General features: G+C 36.9%; 1 protein-coding gene across 1 annotated transcript in view; it reads left to right on the forward strand.

Annotated features, from left to right (window-relative positions):
- The window catches only part of pth3r (parathyroid hormone 3 receptor), a gene marked incomplete at both ends in the record, with an annotated part of 55314 nt that overhangs the window by 30193 nt on the left and 5575 nt on the right, over nucleotides 1-19546 (forward strand). The window contains 4 exons of the mRNA XM_081393103.1: nucleotides 14092-14197; nucleotides 15667-15777; nucleotides 17521-17642; nucleotides 18102-18196. Of these exons, the coding sequence (XP_081249229.1) occupies nucleotides 14092-14197; nucleotides 15667-15777; nucleotides 17521-17642; nucleotides 18102-18196 (434 nt within the window). The remainder of the gene's footprint in view (nucleotides 1-14091; nucleotides 14198-15666; nucleotides 15778-17520; nucleotides 17643-18101; nucleotides 18197-19546) is intronic.

Below are 19546 nucleotides of genomic sequence, written 5' to 3' on the forward strand. Positions count from 1 at the left end.
ATGCTGCTTCTCCAGGAGAATTGTAAACAAATGAGCGCAGCACACAAAAAAGCAACCCAGTTAACAACATACTGACTATAAAAATGACAAATATAGAGTTTTTATATATTTTATAACATATGATAGAGTTAAGCAACCTCACTTGACGAGTAGGCAACTATTTCCTGAATACAATCACGATTGAAAATGTGACATTGATTTCATACAACAGGTTAATAAACAGTTACAATTAAGTCACTTACATTTTAGATGCAATATTGACTGTTTTTGTTCTGTTTCAGCAGCATAAATAGTTAAACAAAGATCACAGCAACTTGTTTTCTCATTACTGAATGATTCAGCATTTTGAAACGAATCGCTTGACTCAAAGATTCAATGGTCAATCCATAAACATCTGTCTCAATCATGAATGACTCAGTCATTGGAATGAATCGTTTGAACGAATGAATCAATGACTCGCTCATTAAGATGGTCGCCTGGCGACACCTAATGGCGGTTTAGTGTTATGTTTAAAAGAATCATTCTTTCCAACGTGCACCATTATCAATGTCCGTGCAGACGTCCTTTTTTTACTTTCACTTTTATATTAGCGATTTAAAAGCACCCGCTCGTGTCACACGTCGCTTAACCGATGGGAAAATATCCTCACAGTCATATACCTAATAAATTTATATTTAAATACAATAGGCTTACCTAGTAAAACGTTTTATATACTATTTTGATATCCTTTTGGACACAAGAGGGCAGTATAGCCCTATGTTTGCTTTTTTGTTGAAACAAATAGCACTAAATAACCTGTTTTTAACTTTTTCATACTTTTTGAATTGCAAAAACAGAATAAAATAGGTTTAGTTCTAATATTTGTATAATTTTATATAAAAATAAATGGTGTATAATTAAATTTTAAGAAGATATGAGATGTTTTCTGATTCCTTTTTTGACATTATTTTAATCCCTCGCCATGTCAAAACCGTTTGAAATATTTAATATCCGTTCACAATTTAGCATCTTTAATGTATTTTCATCGTGTTAAAAAAGTTTGGTGTGAATAAAAAAAAAAAACACTTAGCAGGAGTGGGTAAAAAGCAGAGGCTGAATTTGCAAATAAATCCACATTCAAACCAAAATATCTGACTTCCTATTGGTCGAAGCTAATAACTGTATATTAGAAAGTTGTCCGGCTCGATGAGACCAATGTACGTACTGATTTTTGTAACTGTGGGTGAAACTAACCCCCCCCACTTTTGTCAAAAGCATTTTGAAAGTGACACACTTCCTGCTGCCAGTTGGTGGCGCTATAACTTTGACTCACAATAGTTACATCCATCTGATCGGCCTCTTACCACGAACACACTGGTGAAGTTTCATCAAGATCAGTTAATGTATGCAGAAGTTATACCACTTCGTGTTTCTCTTTTCTCGCCATAAATTCGTTTCCTCGCCATGGCCAAACCGTTCGAGACATCAAAAATCTGTCCGCAATTTAGAATCCTCAATGTCTTGACTTCATGCACACCGAGTTTGGTGGGGATTGGATGAATTCTCTAGGAGGAGTACTTCGCATTCCACAGCAAGCGTTTTCCAAACAACCCATAATAGCCGACTTCCTGTTGGGCTGGCGTAAAACTTGACCGGGGGAAAGTTGTTCGGCCCGATGAGATCTATATGTGTACCGAGTTTCATATTAATTAATGCAAGCGTGTTTGATCTATGGACCAAGTTTTGGGACCCCGTTCAAGGGGGCGCTGTTGAGCCCCCCAGCCACGCCCGGGTACCAGCTTCAGCCCGTCCCTGATGGCAGGGGGTTCTGACTTGTGTGCAAAGTTTCAAGAGTTTTTGAGCACGTTAAGGACCCCAAAAGCCCCTGAAACCTTGATTAACAATATAAATGCAATAGTTAAATCCCCCCCTCCCCTCACACACACAGAGACACAGAGAGAGGGAGAGAAAATTCTTCAGAAAATCCACATTCAAACCAAAATATCTCTCTTCCTGTTGGTCAGAGATAGTTCATGTAAATTAGAAAGTTGTCCGTCTTGATGAAAACAATACACATACCAAGTTTTGTTGCTGTTGATAAAACTAACCCCCCCACTTATGACTAAAGGTGGCGCTACTGAGCCCCTCACCACACCCGTTTCTGAAACTTTGCACATGTCTACGGGCTAATAAATGTGATGTGTCTGTCGAGTTTCATCCAATTTCAAGTATGTTAAGAGTCTCAAAAGCATCAAAAAAGAATATTAAAGTTTGAAGCGTTGCCATGGCAACAGTATTAAAGATATCAAAAATCCTTTCACAGGTCTACATCTGCCGTGTGTTTACATTATACACATAAAGTTTGAAGCAAATCGGGTAAAAATAAGAGGGTGATTTCAAAGCATTTTGAAAGGGACACACTTCCTGCTGCCAGTTGGTGGCGCTATAACTTTGACTCACAATAGTCACATCCATGTGATCGGCCTCTTACAACGAACACACTGCTGAAGTTTAATCAAGATCCGTTAATGTATGCAGAAGTTATAACACACTTCCTGTTTCCATTATTCGCCATAAATTCGTGTCCTCGCCACAGCCAAACCGTTCGAGATATCAAAAATCCGTCCGCAATTTAGCATCCTCAATGTCTTGACTTCATTCCCACCGAGTTTGGTGGCGATCGGGTGAATTCCCTAGGAGAAGTGTTTCAAATACCAGACCATGCGTTTCCAAACAACCCATAATAGCCGACTTCCTGTTGGGCTGGCGTAAAACTTAGAGCACGAAAGTTGTTCGGCCCGATGAGATCTACATGTGTATCGAGTTTCATATTATTACATGCAAGCGTGTTTGATTTATGGACACGTGTTCGGATCCCGTTCCAGGGGGCGCTGTCGAGCCCCCCTGCCACGCCCGGGTACCAGCTTCAGCCCGGCCCTGATGGCCGCGGGTTCTGACGTGTGTGCAAAATTTCAAGAGTTTTCGAGCATGTTAAGAGCCCCAAAAGTGCCCGAAAGGTTGACAAAATAATAATAAATATAGCTGCGAGCAGCGATTACGGGCCCAAGCCGGTGGCACCGCAACCCCGGTGCCTTTAGGGTGGCGGTGCCGCCGGCTTTGGCCCTTTATCGCTGCTCGCAGCTATATATATATATATATATATATATATATATATATATATATATATATATATATATATATATATATATATACACATACATATATATATTTATTTATTTATTCATTCATTCATTCATTTTTTTTTATTATTATTATTTTTTTTTTTATTCAGATTTTATGATACACTCAAAATATTCCACAACAAATCCTTTAAATTTAATGTAAAAGTAAAAATGAAAGTAAGCAGTGTTGGGCTCACGTAACCCTCTCATCAGAATCAAAATGTTTCAACATTTGCGATGTATTTGGATGCTAAACTATTCTTTATTATAGGCTTTGTTCTTCACTCGTGTTCCAATATTGATGGAAAAAATCATCCTCTTCACATGCGCAAAAATTTGCTTGGAAACATCACAGTGGAGCGAGCGGTGCTTACTGTGAATGTACGAATTGTACTACTGACTATTTAGAGCAGTGTAATTTTTATATGTTAGGTTAACTATTTTATTATTATATTTTATTAAGGCTATAATGAACAGGCTGCGATGTCAAGATTGTAATGCTGGAGTGTGTGTGTGTGTGTGTGTGTGTGTGTGTGTGTGTGTGTGTGTGTGTGTGTGTGTGTGTGTGTGTGTGTTCATGTTTTTCTATCCCGGTGGGGACTTTAACCTGAATGCACACAGACTCATGGGGACTCGTGTCACAGTGGGGACCTAAATAGAGGTCCCCATGGGTAAACAAGATTATAAATCATACAGAATGAGTTTTTTTGGAAATGTAAAAATGCAGAAAGTTTTATGGGATAGGTAGGTTTAGGGGTAGGGTTAGTGTGAGGAGATAAAATATACAGTTTGTTCAGTATAAAAACCATTAAGTCCATGGAGAGTACCCACAAAGATAGTAAACCGTGTGTGTGTGTGTGTGTGTGTGTGTGGCGTGGGCGCGATTGAACAGTAGACACATAAAAACATACTCCATCATTATACAGGACGACATTCAAACTGCAAAGCGTTAACTTATATTTGTGTACAGTTGCAATAAAACACAAAATTGTGCTTTTGTAAAATAATTTCAAGCAATCCACCCCCCGAAAGGCGCTAATTTTAAAATGAAACTAAAATGCTCATGGCTGCACGGGCATTCATAACGGTGCACGTCCACGGCGAGGAATGAGCAGAACAGAGTGAACGTTTTTCAGTTAATTCCTACTTCCATAGGAATTCATTTGAAACGCTCGCTCAACCAATATAAATGTCAGTGCGGACGAACATATTTTACTTTCGTTTTTAAGTTAGCGATTAAAAAGCCCCCAGCGGTGTCACACGTCAGTTAACCGGTGGTAAAATATTCTCACCGTCACATACCTAGTATATTTATATATAGATATAATAGGCCTACCTGATTTTGAACACAAGAGGGCAGTATAGCACTATGTTTGACTTTATTTATGTATTGTTTAGACTAAACAACCATTCTGGCAGTTTTTAAACTTAAAATTCATTCTTAAATTGAAAAAAAAAGAATAAAATGTTTAGTTGTGATGTTTGTATACTTTTATATAGAAATAAATGGTATATAATTACATTTTTAGAAAATTTGAGGCTTTTAGTTTTTCCTTTTTGGACATTAATCCCTCGCCATAGCAAAACCGTTTGAGATATTTATTATCCGTTCACAATTTAGCATATTTAATGTATTTTCATCATGTTGAAAAAGTTTGGTGGGAATAAAATAAATAGTTTAAGAGGAGTGGCTAAAAATTCATAGGCTGATTTTGCAAAAAAATCCACATTCAGACCAAAATATCTGACTTCCTTTTGCTCTGAGCTAATGAATGTAAATTAGAAAGTTGTCCGGCTTGATGAGAACAATATAAAAACATTTTTTTTTTACTGTATTTAAAACTAACCCCCCACTTTTGTCAAAAGCATGTTGAAAGTGACACACTTCCTGCTGCCAGTTGGTGGCGCTATAACTTTGACTCACAATAGTCACATCCATCTGATCGGCCTCTTACCACGAACACACTGCTGAAGTTTCATCAAGATCAGTTGATGTATGCAGAAGTTATAACACTTCGTGTCTCTCTTTTCTCGCCATAAATTCGTTTCCTCACCACGGCCAAACCGTTCAAGATATCAAAAATCCGTCCGCAATTTAGCATCCTCAATGTCTTTACTTCATGCTGACTGAGTTTGGAGGTGATTGAATGAATTCTCTAGGAGGAGTACATCACATTCCACAGCAAGCGTTTTACAAACAACCCATAATAGCTGACTTCCTGTTGGGCTGGCGTGAAACTTGTCAGAGGGAAAGTTGTTCGGCCCGACGAAATCTATATGTGTACCGAGTTTCATATTATTTCATGCAAGCGTGTTTGATATATGGACCAAGTTTTCAGACCCTGTTCAAGAGGGCGCTGTTGAGCCCCCCTGCCACGCCCGTTTCTGAAACTTTTCACATGTCTACTGGCTAATAAGTGTTATGTGTCTGTCGAGTTTCATCCAATTTCAAGCATGTTAAGAGTCTCAAACGCATCCGAAAAGAATATTAAAACTTGATGCGTTGCCACGGCAACAGTATCTAAGATATCAATAATCCTTTCACAGGTCTACATCTGCCCTGTGTTTACATTATACACATAAAGTTTGAAGCAAATCGGGTAAAATTAAGAGGGTGACTTCAAAGCATTTTGAAAGTGACACACTTCCTGCTGCCAGTTGGTGGCGCTATAACTTTGACTCACAATAGTCACATCCATGTGATCGGCCTCTTACAACGAACACACTGCTGAAGTTTCATCAAGATCAGTTAATGTATGCAGAAGTTATAACACACTTCCTGTGTCCCATTATTCGCCATAAATTTGTTTCCTCGCCACGGCCAAACCGTTCGAGATATCAAAAATCCGTTCGCAAGAATTCATCCTCAATGTCTTGACTTTATTCTCACAGAGTTTGGTGGCGATCGGATGAAATCCCTAGGAGGAGTATTTCACATTCCATTGTATGCGTTTTCCAAACAACGTATAATAACCGACTTCCTGTTGGGCTTTTGTAAAACTTAGAGCACGAAAGTTGTTCGGCCCGATGAGATATATATGTGTACTGAGTTTCATATTATTACATGCAAGCGTGTTTGATTTATGGACCAAGTTTTCGGACCCCATTCCAGGGGGCGCTGTCGAGCCCCCCTGCCACGCCCCAGTACCAGCTTCAGCCCGGCCCTGATGGCCGCAGGTTCTGACGTGTGTGCAAAATTTCAAGAGTTTTTGAGCAGGTTAAGGGCCCCAAAAGTGGCAAAAAGGCAAAAAAAAAAATAATGAAGAAAAAAAAAAAAAATAATCCTTACGGAAACAATAGGGCCTTCGCCCTTTCAGGGCTTGGGCCCTAATAATAATAATAATAATAATAATAATAAAATATAGCTGCGAGCAGCGATTACGGGCCCAAGCCGGTGGCACCGCAACCCCGGTGCCTTTAGTTACCTAAAGGCACCGGGGTGGCGGTACCGCCGGCTTTGGCCCTCCATCGCTGCTCGCAGCTATATTTATATATATTTATATATATATATATATATATATATATATATATATATATATATATATATATATATATATATATACATACATACATACACACACATACATATATATGTGTGTATATATATATATATTATTGTTCAAAGGTTTGGGGTCAGTAAGATTTTTAATGTTTTTAGGAGAAGTCTCTTCTGCTCACCAAGGCTGCATTTATTGATTAAAAATACAAACAAAAACAGTAATATTGTGAAATATAATTCCAATTTAAAACAGCTGTTTTCAATTTTTAAATATTTTACATAGTAATTCATTTCTGTGATCAAAGTTGAGTTTTCAGCATCATTACTCCAGTCTTCAGTGTCACATGATCCTTCAGAAATCATACTAATATGATGATTGATGCTCAATAAATATTCATTATTATTTTCAATGTTGAAAACAGTTGTGTACAGATTTTTTTTTTTCAAAATGCTTTGATGAATGTAAAGTTCAAAAGAACAGCATATATTTCAAATATATATATTTTTAACATTATAAATGTCTTTACTGTAACTGTTGATCAGTTTAACTCATCCTTCATAAATAAAAGTACTGATTTATTTTATTTATTTCCCCAAAAAATAAAATTTTAATTATTACTAACCCAAAACTTTTGAGCGGTAGTGTTTAACGTTACAAAAGCTTTAGATTTCAGATAAATGCTGTTCTTTTGAACTTTCTATTCATCAAAGACTGTACACAACTGTTTTCGACATTTAAAATAATAATGAACGTTTCTTGAGTATCAATCATCATAATAGAATAATTTCTGAAGGATCATGTGACAGTGACGACTGGAGTAATGATGCTAAAAACTCAGCTTTGATCACAGGAATAAATAACAGTTTAAAATATATTCAAATAGAAAGCAGCTGTTTTAAATTGGAATAATATTTTACAATATTACTGTTTTTGTTTGTATTTTTAATCAAATAAATGCAGCCTTGGTGAGCAGAAGAAACTTCTCTGTTATGTGCGCGCCACAGACTGCACGCACGTCCGCTTAGAGTTCCGCCTTTTGCCTTCCATCAAAATTACGTTATTAGAAAAATATTTTTTAGAGAATCGATTTTTTGACATTTGTGAATCGATTCAGAATCGTCCACGTCCGCATCGCGATGCATCTAAGAATAAATTTTTTCTCCCACCCCTAGATTTCATACAACAGGTTAATAAACAGTTACAATTAAGTCACTTACATTTTAGATGCAATGTTGACTGTTTTTGTTCTGTTTCAGCAGCGAAAATAGTTAAACAAAGATCACGGCAGAACCATCACGCATCACGTGTTTTCTCATAACTGAACGATTCAGCATTTTTAACGAATCGGTTGACTCAAAGATTGAATGATCAATCCATAAACATCTGTCTTAATCATGATCGACTCATTCGAACAAATCGTTTGAACGAATGAATCAATGACTCGCTTATTAAGATGGATGCCTGGCGACACCTAATGGCGGTTTAGTGTTGTTTAAGAGCATCATTCTTTCCCACATGTGTGTGATTTGTGTGTGCAACATTATCATTATTTTTCATACACTATTATATTAGCGATTTAAAAGCACCCACTCGTGTCACACGTCGATTAACCGGTGGGAAAATATCCTCAGACACATACCTAATAAATGTATATTTAAATACAATATTGGCCTACCTGGTAAAAAGTTTTATATACTATTCTGATGTCCTTTTGGACACAAGAGGGCAGTATAGCCCTATGTTTGCTTTTTTGTTGAACCAAATAGCACTAAATAGCCTGTTTTAACTTTTTCATTCTTCTTGAATTGCAAAAACAGAATAAAATGGGTTTAGTTGTGATATTTGTATACTTTTATATAGAAATAAATGGTAAATATAGCTGCGAGCAGCGATTACGGGCCCAAGCCGGTGGCACCGCAACCCCGGTGCCTTCAGGGTGGCGGTGCCGCCGGCTTTGGCCCTTCATCGCTGCTCGCAGCTATATATATATATATATATATATATATATATATATATATACATACATACATACATACATACATATATATATATATATATATATATATATATATATATATATATATATATATATATATATATATGCATACATATATATATTTATTTATTCATTCATTTTTTTTATTATTATTATTATTATTTATTTTTTTTATTATTCAGATTTTATGATACACTCAAATTATTCCACAACAAATCCTTTAAATTTAATGTAAAAGTAAAAATGAAAGTAAGAAGTGTTGGGCTCACGTAACCCTCTCATCAGAATCAAAATGTTTCAACATTTGCGATGTATTTGGATGCTAAACTATTCTTTATTATAGGCTTTGTTCTTCACTCGTGTTCCAATATTGATGGAAAAAATCATCCTCTTCACATGCGCAAAAATTTGCTTGGAAACATCACAGTGGAGCGAGCGGTGCTTACTGTGAATGTACGAATTGTACTACTGACTATTTAGAGCAGTGTAATTTTTATATGTTAGGTTGACTATTTTATTATTATATTTTATTAAGGCTATAATGAACAGGCTGCGATGTCAAGATTGTAATGCTGGAGTGTGTGTGTGTTTGTGTGTTCATGTTTTTCTATCCCGGTGGGGACTTTAATCTGAATGCACACAGACTCATGGGGACTCGTGTCACAGTGGGGACCTAAATAGAGGTCCCCATGGGTAAACAAGATTATAAATCATACAGAATGAGTTTTTTTGGAAATGTAAAAATGCAGAAAGTTTTATGGGATAGGTAGGTTTAGGGGTAGGGTTAGTGTGAGGAGATAGAATATACAGTTTGTTCAGTATAAAAACCATTAAGTCCATGGAGAGTACCCACAAAGATAGTAAACCGTGTGTGTGTGTGTGTGTGTGTGTGTGTGTGTGTGTGTGGCGTGGGCGCGATTGAACAGTAGACACATAAAAACATACTCCGTCATTATACAGGACGACATTCAAACTGCAAAGTGTTAACTTATATTTGTGTACAGTTGCAATAAAACACAAAATTGTGCTTTTGTAAAATAATTTCAAGCAATCCACCCCCCGAAAGGCGCTAATTTTAAAATGAAACTAAAATGCTCATGGCTGCACGGGCATTCATAATGGTGCGCGTCCACGGCGAGGAACGAGCAGAACAGAGTGAACGTTTTTCAGTTAATTCCTACTTCCATAGGAATTCATTTGAAACGCTCGCTCAACCAATATAAATGTCAGTGCGGACGAACATATTTTACTTTCGTTTTTAAGTTAGCGATTAAAAAGCCCCCAGCGGTGTCACACGTCAGTTAACCGGTGGTAAAATATTCTCACCGTCACATACCTAGTATATTTTTATATAGATATAATAGGCCTACCTGATTTTGAACACAAGAGGGCAGTATAGCACTATGTTTGACTTTATTTATGTATTGTTTAGACTAAACAACCATTCTGGCAGTTTTTAAACTTAAAATTCATTCTTAAATTGAAAAAAAATAATAAAATGTTTAGTTGTGATGTTTGTATACTTTTATATAGAAATAAATGGTATATAATTACATTTTTAGAAAATTTGAGGCTTTTAGTTTTTCCTTTTTTGACATTACTTTAATCCCTCGCCATAGCAAAACCGTTTGAGATATTTATTATCCGTTCACAATTTAGCATATTTAATGTATTTTCATCATGTTGAAAAAGTTTGGTGGGAATAAAATAAATAGTTTAAGAGGAGTGGCTAAAAATTCATAGGCTGATTTTGCAAAAAAATCCACATTCAGACCAAAATATCTGACTTCCTTTTGCTCTGAGCTAATGAATGTAAATTAGAAAGTTGTCCGGCTTGATGAGAACAATATAAAAACATTTTTTTTTTACTGTATTTAAAACTAACCCCCCCACTTTTGTCAAAAGTATGTTGAAAGTGACACACTTCCTGCTGCCAGTTGGTGGCGCTATAACTTTGACTCACAATAGTCACATCCATCTGATCGGCCTCTTACCACGAACACACTGCTGAAGTTTCATCAAGATCAGTTAATGTATGCAGAAGTTATAACACTTCGTGTCTCTCTTTTCTCGCCATAAATTCGTTTCCTCACCACGGCCAAACCGTTCAAGATATCAAAAATCCGTCCACAATTTAGCATCCTCAATGTCTTTACTTCATGCTGACTGAGTTTGGAGGTGATTGAATGAATTCTCTAGGAGGAGTACATCACATTCCACAGCAAGCGTTTTCCAAACAACCCATAATAGCTGACTTCCTGTTGGGCTGTCGTGAAACTTGACAGAGGGAAAGTTGTTCGGCCCGACGAGATCTAAATGTGTACCGAGTTTCATATTAATTCATGCAAGCGTATTTGATATATGGACCAAGTTTTCAGACCCTGTTCAAGAGGGCGCTGTTGAGCCCCCCTGCCATGCCCGTTTCTGAAACTTTTCACATGTCTACTGGCTAATAAGTGTTATGTGTCTGTCGAGTTTCATCCAATTTCAAGCATGTTAAGAGTCTCAAACGCATCCGAAAAGAATATTAAAACTTGATGCGTTGCCACGGCAACAGTATCTAAGATATCAATAATCCTTTCACAGGTCTACATCTGCCCTGTGTTTACATTATACACAGAAAGTTTGAAGCAAATCGGGTAAAATTAAGAGGGTGACTTCAAAGCATTTTGAAAGTGACACACTTCCTGCTGCCAGTTGGTGGCGCTATAACTTTGACTCACAATAGTCACATCCATGTGATCGGCCTCTTACATCGAACACACTGCTGAAGTTTCATCAAGATCAGTTAATGTATGCAGAAGTTATAACACACTTCCTGTGTCCCATTATTCGCCATAAATTCGTTTCCTCGCCACGGCCAAACCGTTCAAGATATCAAAAATCCGTTCGCAAGAATTCATCCTCAATGTCTTGACTTTATTCTCACCGAGTTTGGTGGCGATCGGATGAAATCCCTAGGAGGAGTATTTCACATTCCATTGTATGCGTTTTCCAAACAACGTATAATAACCGACTTCCTGTTGGGCTTTTGTAAAACTTAGAGCACGAAAGTTGTTCGGCCCGATGAGATCTATATGTGTACTGAGTTTCATATTATTACATGCAAGCGTGTTTGATTTATGGACCAAGTTTTCGGACCCCATTCCAGGGGGCGCTGTCGAGCCCCCCTGCCACGCCCCAGTACCAGCTTCAGCCCGGCCCTGATGGCCGCAGGTTCTGACGTGTGTGCAAAATTTCAAGAGTTTTTGAGCATGTTAAGGGCCCCAAAAGTGGCAAAAAGGCAAAAAAAAAAATAATGAAGAAAAAAAAAAATAATAATCCTTACGGAAACAATAGGGCCTTCGCCCTTTCAGGGCTTGGGCCCTAATTACATTTTTAGAAGATTTTTAGTGTTTCCTTTTTGGACATTATTTAATCCCTCGCCATTGCAAAACCGTTTGAGATATTTATTATCCATTCACAATTTAGCATATTTAATGTAGTTTCATCATGTTGAAAAAGTTTGGTACGAATAAAATAAATAGTTTAAGAGGAGTGGCTAAAAATTCAGAGGCTGATTTTGCAAAAAAAATTCACATTCAGACCAAAATATCTGACTGCCTGATGGCCAGAGCTATTGAATATAAATTAGAAAGTTGTCCGGCTTGATGAGAACAATATACAAACTATTTTTTCTTTACTGTAGTTAAAACTAACCCCCCCACTTTTTTCAAAAGCATGTTGAAAGTGACACACTTCCTGCTGCCAGTTGGTGGCGCTATAACTTTGACTCACAATAGCTACATCCATCTGATCGGCCTCTTACCACGAACACACTGCTGAAGTTTCATCAAGATCAGTTAATGTATGCAGAAGTTATTCCACTTCCGTGTTTCTCTTTTCTCGCCATAAATTCGATTCCTCGCCACGGCCTTACCGTTCGAGATATCAAAAATCCGTCCGCAATTTAGCATCCTCAAAGTCTTGACTACATGCACACCGAGTTTGGAGGGGACACGGTGAATTTTCTAGGAGGAGTACTTCACATTCCACAGCAAGCGTTTTCCAAACAACCCATAATAGCCGACTTCCTGTTGGGCTGGCGTGAAACTTGACAGAGGGAAAGTTGTTCGGCCCGATGAGATCTATATGTGTACCGAGTTTCATATTATTTCATGCAAGCGTGTTTGATATATGGACCAAGTTTTCAAACCCCGTTCAAGGGGGCGCTGTTGATCCCCCCTGCCACACCCCTTTCTGAAACTTTTCACATGTCTACTGGCTAATAAGTGTTATGTTTCTATCGAGTTTCATCCAATTTCAAGCATGCTAAGAGTCTCAAAAGCATCAAAAAAGAATATTAAATTTTGAAGCGTTGCCACGGCAACAGTATCTAAGATATCAATCATCCTTTCGCAGGTCTACATCTGCAGTGTGTCTACATTATACACATAAAGTTTGAAGCAAATCGGGTAAAAATAAGAGGGTGATTTCAAATTATTTTGAAAGTGACACACTTCCTGCTGCCAGTTGGTGGCGCTATAACTTAGACTCACAATAGTCACATCAGTGTGATCGGCCTCTTACAACGAACACACTGCTGAAGTTTCATCAAGATCAGTTAATGTATGCAGAAGTTATAACACACTTCCTGTGTCCCATTATTCGCCATAAATTCGTTTCCTCGCCATGGCCAAACCGTTCGAGATATCAAAAATCCGTTCGCAATTTAGCATCCTCAATGTCTTGACTTCATTCACACCTAGTTTGGTGGCGATCGGATGAATTCCCTAGGAGGAGTATTTCACATTCCATTGTATGCATTTTCCAAACAACGTATAATAACCGACTTCCTGTTGGGCTGGTGTAAAACTTAGAGCACGAAAGTTGTTCGGCCCGATGAGATCTATATGTGTACTGAGTTTCATATTATTACATGCAAGCGTGTTTGATTTATGGACCAATTTTTCCGACATAATTCCAGGGGGCGCTGTCGAGCCCCCGTGCCACGCCCGGGTACCAGCTTTAGTGCGGCCCTGATGGCCGCAGGTTCTGACGTGTGTGCAAAATTTCAAGAGTTTTTGAGCATGTTAAGGGCCCCAAAAGTGCCAGAGAAGTAGAAAAAAATAATAATAATAATAATAATAATAATAATAATAATAATAAACAATAATCCTACCGAAAACAATAGGGCCTTCGCCCTTTCAGGGCTTGGGCCCTAATAATCCTACCGGAAACAATAGGGCCTTCGCCCTTTCAGGGCTTGGGCCCTAATAATCCTACCGAAAACAATAGGGCCTTCGCCCTTTCAGGGCTTGGGCCCTAAAAATCACAAAAAATTTCAGATTCACATATGAAGATATTCATCAGATATGGTTTGGTTTGGGATTATAATTAGTGAAAAAATGTGAAAGGGTGAGAATAATGTTCTCTTTCTCTGTCGCTCTTACAGATTGATTCTGATGATGTCCTCACCAGAGATGAACAGATCTTTCTTCTAATTGGTGCACGCGCGAGGTGTGAGAGAAACATCCGTGCACAGTTAGACGTGGTCCGAGGTATTGTAATTTAATTTTTGTTTGACTATTGGGCTGTTATACGATGTCATCATTGTTAGCAACACCCCTAAATCTAAGTATTAATTGTTGATACCTCAAATTAAAGGGGTGTGTAATGTTGACACCTCCAATTAAAGGGGTGTGTAGTGTGTAATGTTGCTGTTTGAGCATAAACAACATCTGCAAAGTTATGACGCTCAAAGTTCAAAGCAAAGGAAGATATTTGCTTTCAAAGAAATCGTTTTTTAAGGATACAACAAATGGCTGGTAGGGACTACATGACATTCCTCCCGTGTTAGTGACATCACTAACCCTAAAATTTACATAAACCCCACCCCCGTTGAGAAGAGGAAGAGTTGTTGTAGTAGAGCACATTTGTGAGTCTGCTCAAGCTGTCACATCTGTCTTTTTACATGCAATACAGTAGGTAACACAAATGCAATAGCATGTCACTCTGTAGGCATCTTACAACAGTTCCTAAACGAGCAAATTTTATAGATTATCATGACAGAATATGCTAATTGAAAATATTTAACTCCACATCAGCAACATAAATTCATCAACTAACCATTCAGAAACGTCCTGTTGCATTCTACATGTTGTCACTTCTTGAGTCTCTCTATCATTGTCCGACTCCAGTTTAAACTTAAAAGGCAGAACAGTTTCTGACATTTTAGTACTTGTCTGTGTGAGGTAATGGAGCTGCTAACACACATGAGCTCTTGAAACTCCGCCCTCTGTGCCGGGAGCAGCAGCTCATTTGCATTTAAAGGGACACACACAAAACAACACGTTTTTACTGATCCTCAAGAAGGGACAATTTTAACATGCTGTAAAAAATTACCTGGGGTATTTTGAGCTAAAACTTCACATACACACACTGGGGACAACAGAGACTTATTTTACATATTGTAAAAAGGGGCATTATACCACCACTTTAAGGTATTTTATTACTTTTAAACCAATCAGATTTCACCTGGTGAATAATGTCGAAAAAAATCTACCCTATCAGTTAATTTAAATGTGTAATTTGGCATAATATAAAGCTATCCAAAATAGTTGTGACAAACTTACAGCTACTGAAGCAATCAAAAGCATGTATCCTCCTAACCCTACAGATCCAATTTCCTGAAGATCAGGATCAAATTAGACTGTGGCCCTGTTTATAGCAAGATAAGGAATAAGGAATATTGATTTGAGCTCAGGTTCCTTGTTTATTCGTAGTGATAACTGAGTCACTTTATAGGAGGATACGGACATACCCAGAACTGTGGAATGAATACAGATCCACTGCTGTTTGGTTATGAGAAAAGATCAGGATTCTTATCTTTGGCTTCCTATGTTAAAGAGATTATTTGACCTGTCACCTTCAAACATTTTGTTGGAGAATAACTAGATTGCATATATTTTGTGTTAAATATATGTTGAACTTGTAAAACATATGAGTCTGATATTTTGTGTATTGTCAGAGGATTACTGTCTTCCTGAGTGGGATGGGATCATTTGCTGGCCTGCAGGAAAACCCAGCCAGATGGTTGCAGTTCTGTGTCCTGAGTACATCTATGACTTCAACCACAGAGGTCTGCATTACTTTTTCTCGCCTAGGATAGGCTTGCTTGTTTTTAATAACAAAAGAAATTCTATTTCACATTCCAAAAAAGCTGGGACAGAGGCATGTTTACCAATGTGTCACATCACCTTTCCTTTTATTTACACTTTTTAATTGTTCGGGAATACTAGTTGTTGCAGTTCTCAATCTCACCCACACAGCCCACAGCTGCTCAACAGTCCATGGTCGTTCTTGTCAGATTCTCCTTTTCATGATGGACATCCATTTTCAGTAAGAGACCGATCTGGGCTGCAGGCAGGCAGTCAAGGACATGCACTTTGACTCTGCAGTGTGGAGTGTTTCAAAATCTACTCTGTTGTAGCACGTGCAGAAGGAGGCCAGGCATTGTCTTGCTTCCCAGCAAAAATCTCTGTACAATCCCAATGTACACTTCCACATTAATGGTAACTTCACACATGCAAAGTACCCATGCCATTAGCACAGATGCACCCCCATGACAGATGTTTTTTTTTTTTTTTTACCTGTCGCTGATCGAAGTATGGACATGACATTTGGCACAAAGTGGTGAGCCTTGGGTGGATGGTACTATTACACCCGATCACGATACTCTCGATATTACCAATTCACCTACTTATTATGGACTGTTTTTAAACAGTTCAACTTGGATATTCTATAAGCTTTTCACTTTTATTTTGCCTCTTTTCCAACTTTTTTGGAGTGTGTTGCAGCCATTAAAATTAAAATGCGTTAATATTTACAAAATACAATTCATTTGGTGAGTGAAAATATTGGAAATCTTTTCTTTGTACTTTTATCATTTAAATAAAGGTTCAAGAAAATGATCAAATAACATATTTTTTATTTTATTGCATTTTACACAATGTCCCAATGTTTCTGAAAATGGGGTAAATGACAACTTATGAATAATTTTTGCACGTTAAGTATACTACTTGGTTCCTATTTTGATATTATTTTTATACTTGAAATAATCCTTTAACTGTAGATTTGAAGTTAACTGTAAACTTGAACGTACGTTGATCAGATACTGTATATAAAACAAACAGCCCGATCACACGGGAAAACGTACAAATTCTACGAGGTGGCTTATTCGTACGAATTCATACGACCTGACTCGTACGAATTAGTAAGATTTTTGCAAAATCGTACATATTTAACGAATTGGCCAATTCGTATGAATTCATACGAATGACCTACCCATGACCCCGCCCCTAAACCTACCCATCACGTGGTTTAGACAAATCGTACAAATTCGTACGAGTGAGGTCATTTTATCATTCGTACGAATTGGTCGTGAGATAGCGTTGAAACATATGCTGGAGTACTTCCTCAAATAAGCCAATGTGTAAAAAAGAAAAAGAAAAGTATTTAATAGGCTATGCTACTAAAAGAGTAAGCACAAATACAAGCCAATTATACTTAGAATACACATTTACTTTTAAATATAGCTACATACAAAAAAATTTAGTACCCACCAAATATTAATAGACTTTTTACAGTACACTTAAATATAAATTCATTAAGTATATATCTGATACATTAAAAGAAGGCTGAAAGTATAGTTACTCTTTTATTTTATTTTTAGATTAAAAGAAGTATACTAATCGCAATAATTGAATAAACTTTTTATTTGTAAGAGTACACAAAATAGCTGTATGAAGAAATGACCTCTTTTTGGTGTACCTATTTATGCACTGCTTAAGAATTAAGCATGACTGTTTTACATGCGTTTTAGGACATGCATATCGCCACTGTGATGCATCAGGTTACTGGGAGCAGGTGTCCACTATAAACCGGACATGGGCCAACTACACAGAATGCACCACTTACCTGCACACTAACCACAGCAATCAGGAGGTGTGTGCATTTTTTTTTTTATAACTCATAGGCAGCTATAATCGATAATCTTGGTGGCATGCATTACTATAACTGTTGCTAAAGTAAGTGATTTGAAGTTGAAAAAATCTATAACTGTAGGTATTAAACTTCAGAATGATTGACTGCAGTTTTCGGCATGATTAGACTTTTATCTCCTGGCAAATTGGGTGAAAAAAATAAATAAATAAAAAATAAATCAATATATTCAATTGAAGGTGAGACCTAAACCACATCTATAGACAAGAATATATAGTGACTTTGACATGGATTTATTTTACATGGGTCAGTATAAACAGTAGCAACCATGCAGAAACATCCACAGAGCAACACGTAGAAAATGTATTTAGTTTAGTGATAGAGTATTGATTTGTCTAAAGGAAACTGAAAACATGTACATAATTATATACTATTGTGTACTATTTTTCTGTGTTTATTTAGGAAGTATTTGAGCGTCTTTACCTCATGTACACTATTGGATACTCCATATCACTGGCAGCGTTACTGGTGGCTGTCTTTATCCTTTGCTATTTCAAGTAAGTGCAAAATGAACATTTCAACAAGACAAATTTCATGTATTTAAATTAAAGATTAGCGATGAATATATCCAAGACAGTAAACACTGCACACAAATCTAATCCATCTGGACGCTAGATGTCCCCTCAGTCCGTGCCTGATTCATGTTCATGAGTGTGTGGTGCCTTGATGCCTATCTACATCCATGTAATAACCATGTGTACAGACAGACTTATGTTCACTGAGATATCTTTGCTATGATCTGATCAGACAGTCAGCAGGTCCTCTGCTCTCTGAGGAAGAGAGTAGGGAATAGAATAGAATAGAATAGAATAGAATAGAATAGAATAGAATAGAATAGAATAGAATAGAATAGAATAGAATAGAATAGAATAGGCTTTTGAAGTTTACTCACGCAGAACCCTTGTGAAAAAGAAGTATGCACTTTACTGTAGCAGTACTTATAATATACTGTAAAGAAATGTACTTAAGTGAGAACTGAATGCATTTTTCTTTACACTTACAGTAATTACATATTATTTGTAAATATGAATGTATTAGAATTGAAATTTAAGTTGAATATAAGAGTGCTTTTGCCCCACTTACGTAAGTAGGACTTACATATTTATATGTAAATACTGAAGTATTTTAAATGTGCTTTATTGTGTTAGTCAACACATTAAAATAAGTGTACTTCAGTAAAGCACAACAAAACATAAAAAACATAATTATTTAAAATGTAACACATTATTACAAAGTAGGCTACACTTTTTTACAAGTGTAAAAGTGGGTCTTCAATTATCAAAAATATGCTTTGTGTGCACATTCAATACAAAATAAGCCCACTTCTTTTTCACAAGGAAACACTTTCCTGGATCCATGTTCTTGGTCCAGGAGCAACATTTGTGAATTGATTTTTTAAGTAACCAAATCAATGTCATTCACTCTTAAAGTCTTTCCCTTTTAAAGAAATGAAGGAACCCATCATTTAGATGGAACTACCCTTCACAGACTGAAGCAGTGTTTTGTGTCTGAACTACATTTGTTTGTCAACAAAATGAATTAATTGGTATATGTCGAAGGCATTTAATTTGTGCATTTGTCTTATTTCTATAGTTTATGAGGCTTAAATACTCTATAATACATTTGTGGTCACAAATTTGAATAAAATATAGACATTTTCATTTAAAGTGATTTTAATGAATCGTTAAATGCGTAAATGATACAGTTACTCAGAACACAAAAAGACACTAAATGCATCAGAAATCGCAAAATAGCGTAGACTACATTTGACTTCGCAACCATTAAATATGCTCTATACGGTACGTGTAGTTTAAATGAATGCAATCCGGATACATTGTAATGTGATC

The sequence above is a fragment of the Scardinius erythrophthalmus genome (genome assembly GCF_964197995.2).
Source record: "Scardinius erythrophthalmus genome assembly, chromosome: 18".
Classification (NCBI taxonomy): Eukaryota; Metazoa; Chordata; class Actinopteri; order Cypriniformes; family Leuciscidae; genus Scardinius; species Scardinius erythrophthalmus.